This window comes from Diospyros lotus, chromosome 3 (genome assembly GCF_014633365.1).
Source record: "Diospyros lotus cultivar Yz01 chromosome 3, ASM1463336v1, whole genome shotgun sequence".
NCBI classification, from domain to species: domain Eukaryota; kingdom Viridiplantae; phylum Streptophyta; class Magnoliopsida; order Ericales; family Ebenaceae; genus Diospyros; species Diospyros lotus.
Genome location: NC_068340.1, coordinates 26,015,168 through 26,034,284, shown reverse-complemented (window position 1 = coordinate 26,034,284; position 19,117 = coordinate 26,015,168). Strand labels below are relative to the sequence as shown.

General features: G+C 37.2%; 1 protein-coding gene across 4 annotated transcripts; it reads left to right on the top strand.

Moving 5' to 3' along the window:
• Positions 1-18,689, top strand: LOC127796571 (protein FAR1-RELATED SEQUENCE 3). Of its 4 annotated transcripts, none has more exons than XM_052328761.1 (6): positions 1-250; positions 7,609-9,886; positions 9,982-10,071; positions 11,581-11,730; positions 12,379-12,495; positions 18,221-18,689. In XM_052328761.1, the coding sequence occupies exons 2-6, from the start codon at positions 7,655-7,657 to the stop codon at positions 18,263-18,265; spliced, it is 2,634 nt and encodes an 877-aa protein (XP_052184721.1). In that variant the 5' UTR covers positions 1-250; positions 7,609-7,654; the 3' UTR covers positions 18,266-18,689. The 4 variants fall into 4 exon arrangements, with proteins under 4 accessions (XP_052184721.1, XP_052184718.1, XP_052184720.1 ...); XM_052328758.1 differs by having other exon boundaries at positions 7,498-9,886; XM_052328760.1 differs by having other exon boundaries at positions 1-277.
• The last annotated feature ends 428 nt before the right edge of the window (positions 18,690-19,117 follow it).

Here is a 19,117-nt window from a genome sequence, read left to right as displayed (position 1 = left end):
CATAGGAATATAGAAAGAAACGCAAGCGTAGGAGCCAACTAGGGCTCGAAGTAGAGTTCCATTGTTCGGTCTCCCACTGAAGAATCAACACTTCACGTTCCTCTCTACCTGACGGTTATCTATTTGCGCCTGTACATATATGCATGTATGCATATAATTGCATGTTTTTCCGTTTGGAAATCAATAATTTCTGGTCGGCAACCGAGTTCCATCTGCACTTGTTTATCGTCACGGAAATTTGCCGTCCGAGGTTACTCTCTCACATAGCTCGTTTTCGGTAATGTTTCTATGTATTTTCTTATGTTGTATAATGTTTTCCTTTTCGTTCGGGTTTATTTCATAGTTCCGGTGTCCTTTCGTTGCGTTTTTCTATGAGAGTGTAGTTTTAGGTTTTGAATAGAACTCTTGGGTTGTAGACGAATAATGCATAAGGACTATTGGTTTTTAACTTTAGGCATAGAGGGGAAGATAATAGCAACTGCGTATCGTATTTGTAGTTAGTGCTTGCCAAGAAGTTGGGAGATTCAAATGTTTATTGTGTTTATGAATTTTTAGAACTTAGATAACAATTATTTTTCTCAACAGTTTTCTGTTTCTGTCGTAAGCCAGTAGAGGTTTTTCCCTTTCAATTAGTGCTGTATTGTGTTGTGTATGCATAAGATTAATATTTTTTTTTTCTTGTGCAATGAGTGCAAGTTTTCTTAATATTTGGCTGTTAGCTGACACAAGTTGATTGCATAACTTATTGAATGGAGACAATGAAGAGAGATTATCTCTTAGTGTGGGCAATAACCTTCCTGCAAAACTCTGTTGTTTGCTTCAAAATCCTATCTAGCATAATTATAAGTTGTTCTATTTAAACCATTTCTTTCACCAGAGTGACCAGACACCATATTGACAATGATAAGTATGTTAGAACAGGTATATCTACAAGTTTTTTCCACGCGGTGTTTTAAAATTCAAATTCACACAGTACATAGATAAACGAAAATGAAGGTATGGGGTTCATGATGAATTTTTATCATGCATAGAGCAACATGTATTTGAGTTTAAATATCTTCAATCCACAGGTAAGAAGCACCAATGTGAATGAGGATATGGACTGGGGGAACAATGATTTGGAACACATAAGGATATCATGAAAAATATTATTTTCTATATATTTTAGCAGTAATGTTTATGAACATAACCAAATACCACTAAAAATATATGTAAAAAATACTACTAATCAATTAGGAAGATACCATTCAATTCATAGATCGAAATTATTATAGAAATAACACCATTCCAACACATAAGATTAAGCCATAATAATGATAACATAAATACTCTCTCAAAAGAAATATTGAAATAATAATATTTTTTTGTCCTGCTTGTGTTTAGGGTTGTGTTAGGATGATTTTACCATTGGAATTGTGATTCTTGCTAAAGTTCTGTTGGCTGAAGGTGACAAGGGACGGAGATTGTTGCATTGAAAAAAAAAAAAAAAAAAGAGGGAGAAGGAGGGGGGGGGGGAATGAATAAGATAGGGAGTGATTCAGAGGTAGGGAGACAGTATAAAACCTACTCATATTTGCCATTACTGGATGATTGTCATTCAAATGAAATTAGTGTTAGAGTTATGCCCCACAAGCCAATTATATTTACATGTAATTGATCATATTTTTCCATTGTGACTCTTTATCTTCAATCAATTATTATTGTAAGGCATTATGTTTTATTTGTCATTGATGGTTGACTTTATTATTTCCACTCTTGACAAAGTCCATAGATCAAATAGGCTCATGGAATATGGTCGTGCATAGAGATGACGATCATGAAACATATTCCTTATAAGCCTTGATCTTAAATGTTCCTAGTCATAGAGTTATTAGGATTGGACACTAATAACTCGGATAGACTAGCATATATGATGCATGCTCAATTAGGAGAATGTCTTATTTCATAGACATTGGTGTGTGGACACTAGTGCATATATGTGGGTGCTTATTATAAGAATAAGTACACTGAATTGACCCGCTACAGAATTCCTAATGATAATTGTTGATTGTCGAATTGGAATTTCTGTGTTGCAGTAGTGCAGATTGGTCCTTAGACTTGAGACATCATGGTAGTCTTATATTTGACTGGTTACGCTTTGGTTCTTTTTGGATTCCAATGGAGTCATTAACAAATTATCACTGGGCGTAACCTTATCACATATGAAGGCTTGTGAATGTCGAAATAGGATTCATCACTTATCGACAAGATGAGAAGATGTCCTATGTATTCCGATGATTTCATGACTAAGGAAATCCTTGGCCAAGGTGAGATGGAAATCAAAAGGTGTTTTGATTTAATCGAACAAGTCATAAATCTGGAATGGATACATAGTTATTGAATAACTAGGGTTTCGTCATAAAACCATACCCTAAATTCAATCGGGACATAGTTAATGAAAGGATTTTACTGTACGGTAATTGCAATCGAAAAGGTCCGTGTTTTTCATCGTTGGCTAGGCGTTCATGGCATGTTGCTAGACGTTAACCATGATATGTAGGGTTTTAGAATTAATATGATTAATTCTAAAACTATTAATTAAAGAGTTTAATTAAGAAGCCCATGAGATGAGTTAATTATGAAGCCCATAAGTTTAATTAAAAGAGTTTAATTATTCTAAGAAGTTGGGCCTTCATATAACCCAATAGAATTGGCCCTACATCTAGCCCAATGGTGGACCTAAGGGGTCACACACTTGGGTCGAGTCCGTTCCACAAATTAAAAGAGAGATACGGCCCAATATGATTATGGGCCAGACCTAAATCGTTTAGGGTTTTTCCAAAGGCATAATTAGGGTTTTTACTCTATAAATAGGCCACTTAAGAAGCTGGAAAAACAAGGAGAAATTCGGATCTCTCATTGGAGGCGCCTAGGGTTACTAGCATTACTCAATGCGTTTGTGGAAACGGCCGATCGTGTGGACCGACTTAGAGGAGTTCGTGTTTGTGGCTCTACGGATCAATCAAGGCAGAATCATATCTTCACGGTTGCCCGGTTCCTAACAATTAGGTGTCAATTTTGTGTTTTTTATTCTTTTTGAGTTACTACATTGGTAGATTTTATCCCTCCCCAACTAAGTTTTAAAATTCAATTCATACAATGTCCTCTGGTGGGCCTAACCATTGACACATGCTCTCATGTGTTTGATACATGCTAACTGTTTCATTGTAAATCAGTGAGAGATTTGATTGTCGTTCACTATGAAATTCTAGTACTGTTTTGTCAGGGATCTGGACTGGACTTAGGATTTTGTAGTGAATTTGGAAGAAACCAAGGGAGAGAGAATCGAAAGGGAGAGAGAAATCAGAAGAACTGAGACTAAGATTGGAAGAGAGGAAAATGAGGGAGAAAACAGAGAGAATTGCAGAGAGAGAAGCATTCAATCTGTTATTACTCAATATCCTCCAAAAGATCATCCCAAGTTGCTTATATAATCACTCTTACAGTCAATTCTTTCAGTTACAATTTGTAACTGAAAGTATTACAGCTATCCATTCTAAAACAGAAATGTAACTAAAAAAATACAAGTTGTAACAGAAAAACATAATGCAGTAATTGCAGCAAGCTTTAATGACCATTATACCCTAGGATCATGACAATCCCCCTTCCTTGAAAGATTTTTTGTCCCCAAGAAATGATAGTAATTGGCCATTATTTATGCGAGAAACGTCGTGGTGATTTTTTTTTTCTAATGCCTGCTTTCACTATCTGATTCATCATTCTTAGACTGTTCCATCACCTTCTCTTTTTCCTTCCTCTTTCCTTTTTCCTCTTTTTCTTTCTCCTTCTTGGCCTTTTCCTCTTCTCTCTTATGTTCCTTTTCTTTTGCCTTTTCTTGAGAATGTAAGAGGTGGTCCTCAAAGATCTCCTTGGCTAATTTCTCTTCTCCAGTTGGACAATATTGATAATCTTCTCACGCTGCCTGTGAAATTTAGCTTCTTCATCCTCTGCATGTCTTATTTCAGTCTGAAGAAACTTCAAACTTCCAACTAGGACTTCAATAGTTTCATCAAGTTCTTTTTTCCTGGACCTAAGCCTCTCAATATCCTCAATATCCTGATTGCATAGGAAGAGACGAAAATGTTCCGCAGGTTCCACATGGCTGAAACATGACCTCCATATCTAGGGGTGCAAATGAGCCGAGTTGTTCGAGCTCGACTCGATAAAAGGTTGTTCGAGTTTGTTCATTAAGGTAAGCGAGACGAGCTTGAGCCTAACTTTGAAGCTCGATTTGTAAACAAGCTAACTTTGAGTTCAGTAAAATTCGGCTCGTTAGCTTGCGAGTTGGCTCGAATAGAGACTCATGAGTTGGCTCAATTATGAGCTCGTGTGCTGTCTCGAATAGAGGCTTGCAAGCTAACTCGGTTATAGGCTCGTGAGTTGGCTCAAATAGAGGCTCGCGAGCTGGCTCGTAAATAGGCTTGTTAATAGAATAATTAACAAAATTATTTATAATTTTTTAAAAATATATTTAACATAAAATTATCAAACTTTACTTTATTATAATAATATCATAATAAGAATGTGTTGATAAAAAAATTTGTTGTGACTTAAAAATTAATCAACTAATGTATGAGTTTAATAGAATAATTATCATTTTAATCGAGTAAGGAAATGTTTAGTTGAGTAACACTAATAAATATTGTACTCTACTTTTTTTTTTTTAATCAAGTAAAACCTAAACATTTAAGTGATTAATCGATTATATACTTGTCTTACTCGAATATATGATGGAATAACATTAATTTAATAACCAAATAGTTAATTGACTAAGTGATACATTAGTTAAATAACTTTGTTGTGTTGTAATTTTGATTATATTTGTATTTTAAAAATAACTAGACAAGTAATTTGATTATTTTTTTGTACAGTAAATGATATTATGCTTATTGTAATTTGTGAAATTATTATTACTTAATTATCATGTTGATGTTATATTTGTTGATTATCAAGTTAGGTTCATTTAGGTATATTTGTTGATTATCATATTGATATTTGTTTTTATTGTACATCATTTTATTAGGTTTTTTTAAATAAAACTTTGATAAATTCCAGCCTGAGCCCAAGCTCGGCTTGGGCTCGCTCGAGCTTGAGCTCGGCTCGTCAATTTGAGCTTGGGCTCGCTCGAGCTTGAGCTCGGCTCGTCAATCAAATTGCCGAGCCGAGCTCGAGCTCAAGCTATGCTAATCGAGCTCGAGCTTGAGCCTATGATAAAATTTGTCAAGCTAAGCCGAGCTAACCGAAACTCAGCTCGACTCATTTGCACCTCTATCCATATCTAGATTTAAACCATCTATAATGATTTTCTGGAGTCCAAAGGTCTAAAATTCCCAATCTTAAGATCTCATCAGCCTGACGATCAGTTTCCTTGGAACCAATATAAGAGTGTTCCAGTCTGATTTGCCCAATCAGATCGTATATGACTGCATGTGGAGTGTCAAAAACGTGATCCAGCCTAGAATAGATGCCAAGGGCACGCATTACATCAGATGCGTGAAAGATCTCTTCATCGCGACTTTCACCTCCGGCATGATTTATAGCCGGAATATCTAATGAATTGTTAGAATGTACAATAATACCCCAGCCTTCCCCCTGTGTACTCCTTCCCTAATAACCAACCTATATTCCCGCCTTAGTACCCCAACTACTGGTCCGTGACATGAATCGATGTCTTTTACTAATTCAGATTGTTCCTCAGCTTCCTATAAGTCAGAAGTCTGAGGAAGGACTCCAGCACCAGTTTCCGTACAAATGAATGCTCTTTCAATTGGAATTGCCTGATCCAATTCAGAAAATTCATCAGCTTCTTTGTTCTTGCAGACCAGAGGTATTAGGTAGGATTCCAGTTCTTGCTAGAATTGGTTCTGCAGTGGATCTTGGTGGAAAATCCTCTCGTAGAGTGACCAAAATTCATCAGCTTCGTAGTTCTTGCAGACCGGAGGTACTACGTAGGATTCCAGCTCTTGCTAGAATCAGTTCTGCAGTGGATCTTGGTGGAAAATCCACTGGAACATCTTTGAAACCTTATTCAAAAAGTCGTCCAGCTTTTGGCCAAAATTAGTGAGTTCTTCCTTAATTCCTTTCTCTAGCATCTGCACACTTCTTTCTAATGTCTACACACTTTCTCTTGTTGCAGCACTTTCTTCTCGGCAGCCACTCACCTCCGCTTGAGTCTGCTAGTTTTGAGGACTCCATCTCCAACTACTTCATGCGGATGCCTTTTGCCATCACCTTTGCTCGCATTCAATAAGAATTGCCTGAATCAACTGCCTCTTGAGATCGATCAACTCTAAATCTGCCTTCCTGAATCGCCTACTTCACAATTCAGCAACCGAGGATTGGCTGCTCAGGATCAACTGCTAAGGATCACCTAGATCAATCAGCCAAGAATCGTCTGCTCTGATACCAAATGTCAGAGATCTAGACCTGACTTAGGATTTTTTAGTGAATTTGGAAGAAACTGTGGGAGAGAGAATCAAAAGGGAGAGAAAAATCAGAAGAACTGAGAGTAAGAACGGAAGATGAGGGAGAAAACAGAGAGAAATTAGGGAGAAATTGCAGAGAGAGAAGCATTCAATCTGTTATTACTCAATATCCTCCAAAAGATCATATCGAGTAGCTTATATAGCCACTCTTACAGTTAATTCTTTCAGTTACAATTTGTAACTGAAAGTATTACAGCTATCCATTCTAAAACAGAAATGTAACTAAAAAAATACAAGTGGTAACAGAAAAATATAAAGCAGTAATTGCAGCAAGCTTTAATGACCATTATACCCTAGGATCGTGACATGTTTCCTAAGCTTTTATTGCCATTCAATACTATATGAGGCCAATGACAAATCATTAGCCTTCACATGTGTATGTGTTTGTATGGGCCTGGTTGGATTAGATTTTAGTGATTGCTCCCAATCTATTTAAGCATACCAAACAGTGATGTGGGATTCGGGTGTCTAACTCTGATCCTGTTCTGCTAAACTGATCTTTGTTGTTATGGTGATTACATTTGTTCAATCCTCCTTTCTGTTACATTTTGTTGTTGAGAATCAATGGGAAATGATAAAATGCCAAAAAGCTGATTGCAGACCTTTTAACATTTGGGACATTTAAGGTAGAAACCTCAGATCACACAGCTTCTATGACTTAATTAGGATGGTCGATATAAATTTTTGATCTTGAGTTTTCTTGGAAGCAGAACAAGCAGAGAGGTCTTTAAAAGGAATTAAATATATAGAAGTGTGTTTAATTTTTGGTGTTCGGCTATGGCTCTGGGTCCATGAAAGATTAATTAGACTTTAGGGTTTCTTATGCTTGCACACCACTTCTTAGTAATCAAGTTGAGCAATATAACTTTTTCTCTTTATGAAGTATTTAACTTAATTATGTAGTTTAGTCATGAAGTGCTTATTTATGTGGCAATATGAGTCTAATAAGTTTGACTGATTGAAAATTCTGCAGTTTGGGACCACTTTGTTTCAGATGAAAAGCTTAGCAAATCAATATTGTTGGCATGCTGATCAAAATATGTATAAATTAATAATTTGTTGGTGTACGGCATGGGTGTTGCAGATCTTTAGTGGTCGGGAATGATTTGTGGTGTTGAATTGAGTATAATATGGACGTTGAACTGATTGCTGTGGAAGATGCAAACATAGGGAACACTGCCATTGCTGATGATGAAGATGCTGAACTTAACAGTAGGGACATGAATACAGATGGAAATTCTATGGCTCAGGATGAGGATGAGGATACTGAGCCACATCTGGGTATGGAATTTGATTCTGAAGATGCTGCGAAGACTTTCTATGATGAGTATGCAAGGCATGTAGGTTTTAGCACCCGTTTCAGACAGTGTAAACGTTCCAAGTCTGGGGGAGCAGTTAATGCCAGGGAGTTTATGTGCACCAGAGATGGCTTAAAAAGGAGGACTGGTGATAACTGTGATGCAATGTTAAGAATAGAATTAAAGGATCAAAATAAATGGGTTGTGACGAAATTTATGAAAGAGCATAGCCACTCTACAGTGAGTCCTAGTAAGGTGCATTACCTGCGACCCCGTAGGCTTTTTGCCGGTGCAGGAAAGGTTATGGAAGAAAGTGAGCAAGGAGTGGGAATTGTCCCAAGTGGTGTTATGTATGTGTCCATGGATGGAAACTATTCACAGACAAATCATGGAGCTAGGAGTGCTTCTCCTGCAGAATCAAATCTTAAGAACACAGGGCCAGTGAGTTATGCTGCTAAACCTACTAGTCTAAGGAGGACACTAGGAAGGGATGCTCAGAATCTGCTTGATTATTTTAAGAAAATGCAGGCTGAGAATCCTGGTTTCTACTATGCTATACAACTTGATGATGACAATCGCATGGCCAATGTATTTTGGGCAGATGCAAGGTCAAGATCTGCTTATAGTCATTTTGGGGACACTGTTACATTGGATACTGTGTACAAAGTGAACCATTATAAGGTACCATTTGTTCCATTCACAGGGATAAACCATCATGGCCAGACAGTTTTGTTTGGTTGTGCATTGCTCCTAGATGAATCTGAGGTTACATTCACATGGCTGTTCAAGACATTTCTTGCTGCAATGAGAGATCAAGCCCCTGTTTCTGTTATCACAAACCAGGTCAAAGTCATACAGGCAGCGCTTAAGCAGGTATTTCCTAAGACCCGTCACTGTATTAATAAATGGGATGTGTTAAGAGAAGGCCAGCAAAGGTTGGCCCACATATGTCGAGCACATATTAATTTTCAGGTGGAACTGTATAATTGTATCAACTTGACCGAAACAGTTGAGGAATTTGAATTGTCTTGGGATTCTATCCTTGATAAATATGATCTCAGGAGGAATGATTGGCTTCAGTCATTATATAAAGTACGAGAACAATGGGTTCCAGTGTATTTCCGGAATTCCTTTTTTGCTGCTATTTCTCCAAACCAAGGATTCCAAAGTTCCTTTTTTGATGGTTATGTAAATCAACAGACAACTTTACCTATGTTCTTTAGGCAGTATGAAAGAGCTCTAGAGCATTCATTTGAAAAGGAAATAGAAGCAGATTTTGACACAATTTGCACCATGCCAGTCCTGAGGACCCCGTCACCTATGGAGAAACAAGCAGCAAATCTCTACACCAGGAAAATATTTGCAAAATTTCAAGATGAGCTAGTTGAGACCTTTGTGTATACTGCGAATAGGATTGAGGGCAATGGGTCTATCAGTACCTACAGGGTTGCAAAATTTGAGGATGACAGAAAAGCATATATTGTCACATTGAATGGGCCAGAGATGAGAGCAAATTGTAGCTGCCAGATGTTTGAGTATTCAGGCATTCTTTGCAGACATATTTTGACAGTTTTCACTGTTACCAATGTGCTTACACTTCCATCTCACTATATATTGAAACGTTGGACTAGAAATGCTAAATGTGGAGTTGGATCTGATGAACGCATTGATCAACTACAAAGCCAGGAATCACTAATATCGCGGTACAACAATCTTTGTAGAGAGGCAATCAAATATGCAGATGAAGGGGCTACTGCTCCAGAGACCTTTAACGTGGCTATGGGTGCTCTTAGGGAAGGTGTAAAAAAGGTGGCTGCTGTAAAAAAGAATGTAGCAAAAGTTGCACCTCCTAGCAAACAGGTTAGTGGGGTCAGTTCTGATGACAGGAGGACCTCCACTTCAGCTTCAGACATGACCCCTTTACTTTGGCCGCGACAAGATGAAATCACTCGTCACTTTAATCTTAATGATACTAGCATTCCTACTCAATCAGTTGCTGATTTGAATTTTCCCCACTTGGCCCCTGTTTCTGTCCAACGCGATGATGGTCATTCTGATAAGATGGTAAGGTTGGAATTTATTTGATATCATTTGTCCAATCTATCACTGATTCCCACTAAGAAGGAACATGGCTTTTTTTGTCTTGCCTTTTCTTTTAGGTGGTTCTTCCTTGTCTGAAGTCAATGACTTGGGCAATGGAGAATAAGAATTCAACACCTGCAAATAGAGTAGCCATTCTCAATCTGAAGGTATGCATGTTAGGTCTTCGGTTATGGTACTGCATGTGATTCTATTTTTGACACCTGCATATACCTAATGTTTTCTCGTTTGGATATTTTACTGTAACTGTTAGTAAATGAAACCATAAACGTCTATTGGCTGGTGCTGCATGTACAAAGAGGTAAGTGTTAGGTAGTAAATCATTTGCTTATTCCTTTTGGAGTGAAGGGGAACTTGGTCCCTCTCTCTTGTTTGGGCAACATTCCTTCTCTTGCAGTTGGATAACAGGGAGATAATTAATTCATTTATAGCCAACTTTTGGAATTTGACAAACAACTTTTGAATTAGGAAGTTGCTGTGTAGGTATAAGCTTTTATTTCCATTGTCCTGGATATGGCAGCATTCCTTTTGGTGCCCTTTCCTATGTTTCTTCTTGAGATTATAGAAAAAGTTGGTCCCTATCAACCAGCTCTACTTCAGAAGAGCTTAAGTTGATACATAACATACAAGTTGTTTGTTGTTTTCTACCATATTTCATCTCCTGTTTAGAGATAAAATTGGTATGTGATTATCCAGCTCAACTTTGGTAGAGCTTAATTTGATGAATGACATATAGAGGGCATCTTAATACAAGAAATGTATTGATGTTCTCAACATTTGTTTGGTTCATTCTCTTCCTGTTAGAAAATTTTCGCTGGTGTGCTTCAGAATCATTAGATAACTTGGAACTACCTTTGCCCTTAGTATTATATTAATCAGAGGCCGTCAAAAGATGCCCCTCCCATGTGTAATCCAAAGAACAATCATATAGCTATACAACCAATCACTCCAAGGGCTCCACAAAAATGTAAAGGGAAAATTACATTTGGTACCCCTGAGGTTTGGTGTAAATGTTGGCTGTACCCTTGACAACAAGAAAATATGGGTAACCACTACTGTGCAAACTATGTTGTGATTAACCCCCTGTCGTTAGTTAACCCCAGGTAAATTTTTTAAAATGCCCTTGTATTTTAAATCTCTCTCTCTCTCCGGCAGCAACCCTGTTGCGGATCAGGTTGCTAGAAGCCCATCACTGATTCTTGCCCCTGAATCTGTGCAAGCTTGATGTTCTGGTGGTGGATTACGTGGTTGCTGGGTTGTCTGCAATCCTAACAGGATTTGATCTGGGAAATCTGAGAAATACTAAAGATTCCAGCTTTTGATAAGAGTCTTGGAATCCAATAAACCTTGCCTCTTTCCATGGTCAAGGATATGATAGGAGTCTTTGCACTTTAACTTGATCTACTGGCTGGAGCTTCAATAAACTCTACAAGATAGAAAGTGGCAGAACCTTGTTGGATGATCTCATCATAGCCATCAAATTAGCAGCTGATTTTTTATTTTATTATGCCTGCTCAAAGTAATACAAAGCTACCAGCTCATAGTCATATGCAGTTTATACTGTTTAAAACTTGGCTCTTTATATTATCTGGCCATGGAATTGGCAATTGCCAAGAATTGATATTTGATATTTGATTTTTTTTTTTTTTCCTTTGCAGTTGCAAGATTATAGCAGGGCAACATTAGGGGAATCAGAGGTTAAGTTTCAGCTCTCTAGGGTCAATTTAGAGCCAATGTTGAGATCCATGGCCTACATGAGTGAGCAACTGTCTACCCCGGGTAATAGGGTTGCTGTCGTAAATCTGAAGGTATAAAACCAGATTTTATCCATCTTTCACATTAAAGTTCAATGGTGCTTATTTATAGGATATGCCCTTTTACTTTTGCTATTTATGTTTTTTTACCCGTTTTGTCCTTTCTTTAATTGTCTATTAGTGGAAATTCTTGTATTAGTCAATAACAGGCCATCATGACATTGATTCTTCATCTAAAAGGAAAAGTATATTTTCTATGATTTTGCTTGTTTGACTGTATTACAAGTCTGTCTATTTGTCAGAGTAGAACACACTACAATTTAGATGAGAACTGGAGCTTCAGTTCAAGAATTAAGTAATTAATGCCATTCAGTAGGTTTTTTTTTTTATAAACAAGATTATGACTAAATTAGGCATGTACTTGTAATATGCCTATGGAAAGCTTGCATTTAGAAAGCACCATTATCACTTCCTCACAAAATTTATATCTCTCGTATCATTCTTTATATTTGATGGGTGAACATTTGTCTTCATTCTCCACTTCGAGATCATGGTGGTGATTCTGGAAGTCAAACTGTGTTGCATCTTTTGGAATGTTCCAATGATTAATTTTTAAGTTGATGTAGGCATTCTCTTAATGCTAAATCTCTTTTCCTCCCTTCACACCTCTAACTTGGACATTAATTCATCCTACCTTTTCAGCTTCAAGATACTGAGACAACTTCAGGAGAATCAGAGGTTAAATTTCAGGTGTCAAGAGATACATTAGGTGCCATGTTGAGATCAATGTCCTATATTCGTGAGCAGCTGTTGAATGTGGTAAGCTATGCATAAGTACTTGTATTGATGATTTGAATCTGATGCTTGTATGCCTATCCCTTCTGAAAATATTGCAATCTCTTTCCTATTGGTTGTTATGTCTATTTTATTTCCCTTCCCACCTAGTGTCTGCAACTAATTAGAAAGAACTATATGCTCTTGAAGTTTGAATTGTCTGGAAGAGGAAGTAAAAATGGAAATATGAACGTGTTGACAAGGGGTGATTTTTATTTCGGCAATTTTTCTTTAATAAAAAAGCTTGATATCAGCTCCAATGTCTTTCTTTCTCTGCTTTGTGCTGGATGTTACATCTCACTTCCAATATCCTAATAATCTGTTGAAACTAGCCCCTTCACAGTCTTCAATACGTATTAAATCTGAATGATCTGCATGAGGCAGTCGAACCAATTCACAACCTTGCTGCTTTCGGACCATTATCTCATCTTCTACAATGCTCCTGGCCCTATGTAATTAACTGTGCATTTCCTGCTACCAATGAGACTTCTGCCCCCCAAAATTGAGGCTGCAGTGTGTACTTCCAGCCATGGAGCTCTCTGTTGTTCCTTATAGAATTGAGGGAATTCTAAGGGCTACTTTTAATGTAACAAAACTAGTATTCAAGAAGCCTTCTTGAAACACCTCTCTCTTTAAAGTGTGTTTCCACGTCCTAATTTGAGAATTTTTTTTGAAAACCCTTTTTTTATAAAAAACTTTTTCTCGTAAAGGCCCTTCACCAACCCTTACGAATTCCATCTTGCTTTCAAAACCTTCATTCATTTGACCTTCCATTCTCATTATTTAAGGAGGTTTACCTCTAGTGGCCTCACCTTTCCACCTAAACTCTTGTGCTTGATTTAGTTTATAAAGGTGGGGTCTCTATGTGTACACCCATTTTTACGGATTGAACCTAATTTAATTTGTAACTTGTAATAAAAAGTCCAAATTTTTTATTCATTTTGAAATGCCAAATTTAAAAATATATATATATGTTCAAGCATCAAATCTTTAGAAATCCTTAGAATAAACTTTTAAGTCACTACAACTCAAGATATGAATGTAAGGGTCGTTTATTTCCACCAAAATGAAATGACATGCCCTAAATGAAAATTTAGTTCATACAACAGGTTTAGCATGCTTGATACATTTTGATATCATCAAAATAACACCTATACATACTTCAAATTCATCACTTAAAACACACACATCTAAAAAACATGGCATGTCACAAAAAAAAAAATTAATGAAGCTTTCAAACTACGCTTCAAGAGCTTCCTTTCTCTTAGAATTACTCGTCTCGTTTGGAACATTTGAATATTCCATGAGATAAACCCAAATTATAAGATAAACCTTCTAAGTGAGGAATCCTCCCAAAAAAAAATTATATAAAATGTGTGTATGAAAGAGGATGCAAATTTTTACTCCACGATGCCACTTGTGTCGACATGCTTCCAAGAGCTTTCTCGACCAGCGTCTTAAGTGTCTCTTGGAAGGTCCTCGACCACATCATCTCGGGCCAAAGCGGCATAGAGTAAAATGTCATGGCCATACGTGATCATGAATGCAAATGAAAAGCCAAACATAATACATTTTTAAAACTGATTTTTCAAGCAATATGAAAAGGCCACGTAGTAGGAGTTTTGGAGGTGGGAGAACCTCACCTTGGGGTTGCTTTGGAGAAGATTTTTGCTTGCTCTTCCTAGCTTTCCAATCTTTCCTTAGTCACCTTGGTGGAAACAACTTCTTCCCTTCACTAGTTTTCTATCTTCTTTTCTTCGTTCTCTATTCTTATTTATTTTCTCTCCTCTCTTGCACTTGCTTCAACTTACTCGAGTGGAAACCTATTATATAATGAAATTTCTATTTATTGAGGTTGAATCAGGCCAGGAGAAGAAGAATTGTCATCTGGTTTCACCATTGTCTAGGCCTCCACAGGGAGGAGTATCCCAATTTCTTTATTAGCTTCAACAACTATACATGCCCGGCCGTGTGGCATGGATCTGTGGCAATGGGAGTCTGATAGGCGGGGTCCATTGGACCTACCAGAGGCGGCCCAAGGGGCAGGGGCAAGGGGGTAAAGTGGGTGGAGGGTAGTAGGGGGGAAATAGCTGGTTTGTTTGTAACAAACCAGCATGTGCTGCCAGAGGCAGTTATGCTGAGTAGGATGGGGTATAAATAAGAGAAAGAGAGTGAGAGAGAGGTGTGGAATTTTGTAGAAGGTTGCTGGAGAGTTGGGGCCTCTCGAATGCCCTATTGTTTCTTTTTTTAGCAAGCTCTGTAAAACTCCAATCTGAATTGAGAATTCAATAGAATTTCAGAGCATTTGTTTGGAATCTCAACAGAGTCCTTATCAAGAAGATCACTTGTGCATTGAGGATAACTTGAGACAACCCAGGATCTTCTGATCATGAGGTGGTGTTAAGTATTCTCACCTTATTGATGCTGCTTGGGCAATAGGTTCTACTTTTGAGGATTTCGCGTGACGATGGTTTTACCTTTGAGGAGGTTTGCATTCCAATGTTTGGGAGATGGGTTCTACCTATGAGGTTTGCATGTTCGTGAAGCTGGACACTTTGGCTTAGAGAATATAGTAAGTTCTCACTGTGGTGAAGCAAGACCTTGGGGGAAACTGGTGTCTAACCACTAGTCTCTAACTCTTGCTAGGCATCTTGAGGGAAACACAATTTTGAGTATCATCAGTCAGCAAAATGTACCTACCACAATGTGATGTGTTGCTGGTTTAAAGGTGGGGGTGGGGTAATACTACTGAAAAATATGATCTAGGGAATTGCCTAGATCACAAGTTTCACCTGGCAACCTACTTGAGATACTGGTACTGATCTTCTCTAGGGGGGGCCTTTCAGTAGTCTTTCCTTGTGCATACTGCATACTAAATTGACGATCTTTTTGAAATGTTGTTCAAACATATTATTAATCCATTTGGTGGGTGCTGCAAAGTTCAAAGGAGTTCCTTTTGAATGGATTTTAGCCAGAAATTCATGCATATCTTACCTGCTACCTTATTTGGAAGACTTCTTATGCCATAAATTCAAGGTATCCCTCCTTGCTAGTTACAAACCAGTGGTATTAAAGCACATACATGCAGTTTTTGGGATCAGAGATTTATGTTAAAGCTTCTCTCAGATATATTGTTCATCAATCTAAATTGAGAACAATGTTTTAGTGGTTCTAACACAGTTTTGGACTTATATATTGTTACAGGTTTTCAACATTTAGGCCATTGCTAAACTGTCTTGGTAGGTGATATGGAACCTTGAACTTCTGATACAGTACCAATACATATAAGCAAGATCTTGATTTAGCACCTGGGTGTTAGATATAAATTGATTACATGACTGGGTCTTGTGGTTTTCCACAAAAGGGTCATCTTTTGTATTCCTCATAAGAAGTCCCTTGTCCATAATGTGTTATTGGTTTTACTTTAACACAAAATTGATAGGGCTGTTAACTAGATTGGTTGGAATGATAATACGAAACCAACCCAACTAGGTAAATCCATGTTGTACATAAATATGTCAAATTGTGAAAAGATATTTTGTACTAGTTATTGTCATTGATGAGATTGCTGACAGTGCATTTAACAGTCTATTCTCACTTATGGTATTTTTGAGCACCACTAGTAGCTTGGATTCTCTAATATGTCAATGAAAAAGTAACCTATTATGCAGCAGTGTTGGGGAGAATATGGGCCTGGAGACATTTCATCCATCAGGCGGCAGGCCAAGTTCAATGTTTTTGATAAGCTATGCTTTCTTTCGAATACTTTAAAATTTATTAGGATATTTAAATCCATGGCCAAGCATTGGTTTGTTTGGTTGACTGTAATGTTCACATAAGCATATGCCACATTGGAGGGATGTTAACATTGGACTGGCACATGACTAATTTCAAAGTCAATGGTTACTCAAAAAGAGAATCAATTTGGTTCTGAATGGGAGCTAGAATATGGTATATCTACTAGAAAAATAGCATAATCCAGGTGCACTTAGGTGATTCTAGATGTTTCCTATTTTCTAGATTTTTAGATGATCCTTAGAGACGAGATGCTAGATAGTTTGTCATATGCTTTCTGGTTTTGAAGTTTCCTTACACCCAGGTTCATGTTAAATACATTTCTCAGTATTTTTCATCTTATTCTAGTTGAGCCATTGATGCATTATGGCCTCATTCGCTTGATATTCCCATGTGAAAATTCAATGCTTCCTACACTTCAATGTGTTGTATTTTGTATTATTTTTCTCATGAGGAAAGGAGTACGGAAATCAATTGAGAATAGAAAGCTTTGAACTATTTAGGATTGCTACAGGAAGTGCCATTTTATTAATGGAATATACTAATATAGCCTTAGGATCACATATCAAGTTTGTGTATCTGAATCAGACTGACTTCATGTAGTTGGTTCTCTAGCATTGTATAGTACTTCCTGAACAATGAGGATTGTGTTGTACAATGACCACCTATCAGGATTCGTAACTCAGGTTTGTGCTTTTAATTCATTCACTGCATTTTTATAATAAAAAAATTGAGAATCTTACAATATCCTAATAAGAACTGGGAAGCACATATTATTTGTTTGTCTTACCAATATCTAACATGCATCAGACATGGATGCACATTGGACAAGCCATGATATGTATCAGACATGTTTTCTCAGTATTATTTTTCTTTTCAGACACTCAATTGGCACACCTATTTTGAGTTTGACATGCCTTATGATAAGGCACAATTCCTGATTTGAACTTTTTTTTACAAGTTATTTAGGGTAGAATCTAAAAAATGACTAATTACTTTTTTATAAAGATGTTTCTGTTGTCGTTACTATATATTGATTGGTATCTTCATATTATCCGTGCTTTTTATATATTATATTTATAGAGATTGTTATTTGTTGACAAGCAATAGATTTTTTCTTTTTCAATGTTTCTTTGTATGCATTCCATTATCCTTGCCCTTTTTTTTTTCCAACTTGCCATATCCAATGCTTGTTTCGGTGTTCATACCCCCATGCAATGCCTATGTTGGTAATAAACGGATGTTGCTCCACTTCACTTCATCCAAATTTTTTTTTATTCAAGAGTGTTTCACTAGGGGAGAGAGGTATTATGTTAGGACATCTTAGTAGTAAATATGAAGTAAGAATCATAGATTCTGCAAATATATCTGTTCAAACAAAATAAACCAAATAGTGAAAAAGATGAATGAATGGAACGTTCAGAAAACTGGAGTGTAGTATCAAACAGGAAAAGTGAGAGGTTAAGGGGTCATTTTAAAATGTTTAATTGAGGTTAACCGATGGCAGGGGAAAATTGTAACATAACATTAAACCTCAAGAGGTACTGCATGTAATTTCCCCTTTAGTGAGACCTTTAATGCTAAGGTTTGCTAGGTTTGTGGGGGTGAGAAAGGATGATGGCGCATCTTTTCTTCCAATTTTTTATTTGTCATATTTGGCCAACTCCCCAAAATACCCACATAGATTGATCCTAGAATCAGTTTGTGGTAGTAATATATGCTTCCCTCTGTCATATTTCAATTAAGGAAATATATTTTGAGAAGTGTAGATAAATGCTACCATGTAACTCTTCTAGACCCGCATTTGCAGTGTTTCAATCTTATTTTTGCCATTTCCACCATACTTATTTAATATAAGAATCCTGGCAAAATGGTTGGCCTACAGCTTACATTTACTTTTTCTTGGCATCGACAGGCTGAATTACAATCGGAAACTCCATCAAAAAAGCAAAGGAAGTAGATGCCAGTGCCTGTTCTGCAACACGGTGTCTGATCGTCTAGGTGCTGGATGGTGTTTGCCTGTTTCATTTGTCTACACTGTTCAGTCAACAGTCCGTCATTTTAAGTTGCCTAGCATCTCTTGGCTATCCATGTAAGCCTGGTACTTGCATATTTGTACATGTATCTTTATAAAAGCAAAGAACCCTAGCATGAGAGTTTCATGATTGGGATGTAAATGTATGGTTTGCATTTGGGGGAAGAGAAGTCAGTTGATGTATGCTTTCTCTAGATTTTTTTTTCTTTGCAGGAAAGTGATGGTAAATCTGGTGATGTGCGCTAGGCTCCGCCTGTTATGTGCATATAATTTAAGGGAAGAGCTCTGGTTTCCGTAACTTTGTAATCAGCTGCATTTTGTATATTTGTGGAGTACTTTTGCCGATTGATTTTAGCAGTTTGTGTTTTGTTTGTTACCGAGAAACTGGTCTGATTTTTGTTGTCAGATTCACACGATGTTCATAGCAAGCAGTTTTGGTATTTTCATTCCTCGAGTCCTGGGAAGGCCTTTCTTTTCAAAACATGCTTTAAAAATCCTGTTATGGGGCTAAAATGTGAAAAAGGGACCCATAATGTGGCAGTTTTTAATGCTCTTGTGCTAGTATGGAGCATTTCGTAGATAAAAATGGTCAATCTTAGGCCATCGAATGCCCAAAAGGTTCTTTAATTTTTTTTACAGCATGGGCTACAACTTTTTTGAGACAGGATGGGCCTTGCTTGGCCCAAGTGGGTACCAGACTGAGCCATAGTTTGATGGGCTGTATTATGATCGAAAAAGCCCCCAACATGGGATCATTCCTGTAACCACGCTGCCCCA

Bases quoted from the DNA above. Each gene is read 5' to 3' on its own strand.
- LOC127796571 (XM_052328761.1), top strand. From the start codon at position 7,655: ATGGACGTTGAACTGATTGCTGTGGAAGATGCAAACATAGGGAACACT. The intron at 10,072-11,580 runs GTATGCATGTTA...TTTCCTTTGCAG, and splicing joins TAGCCATTCTCAATCTGAAG to TTGCAAGATTATAGCAGGGC. The intron at 12,496-18,220 runs GTAAGCTATGCA...TGGCATCGACAG, and splicing joins GTGAGCAGCTGTTGAATGTG to GCTGAATTACAATCGGAAAC.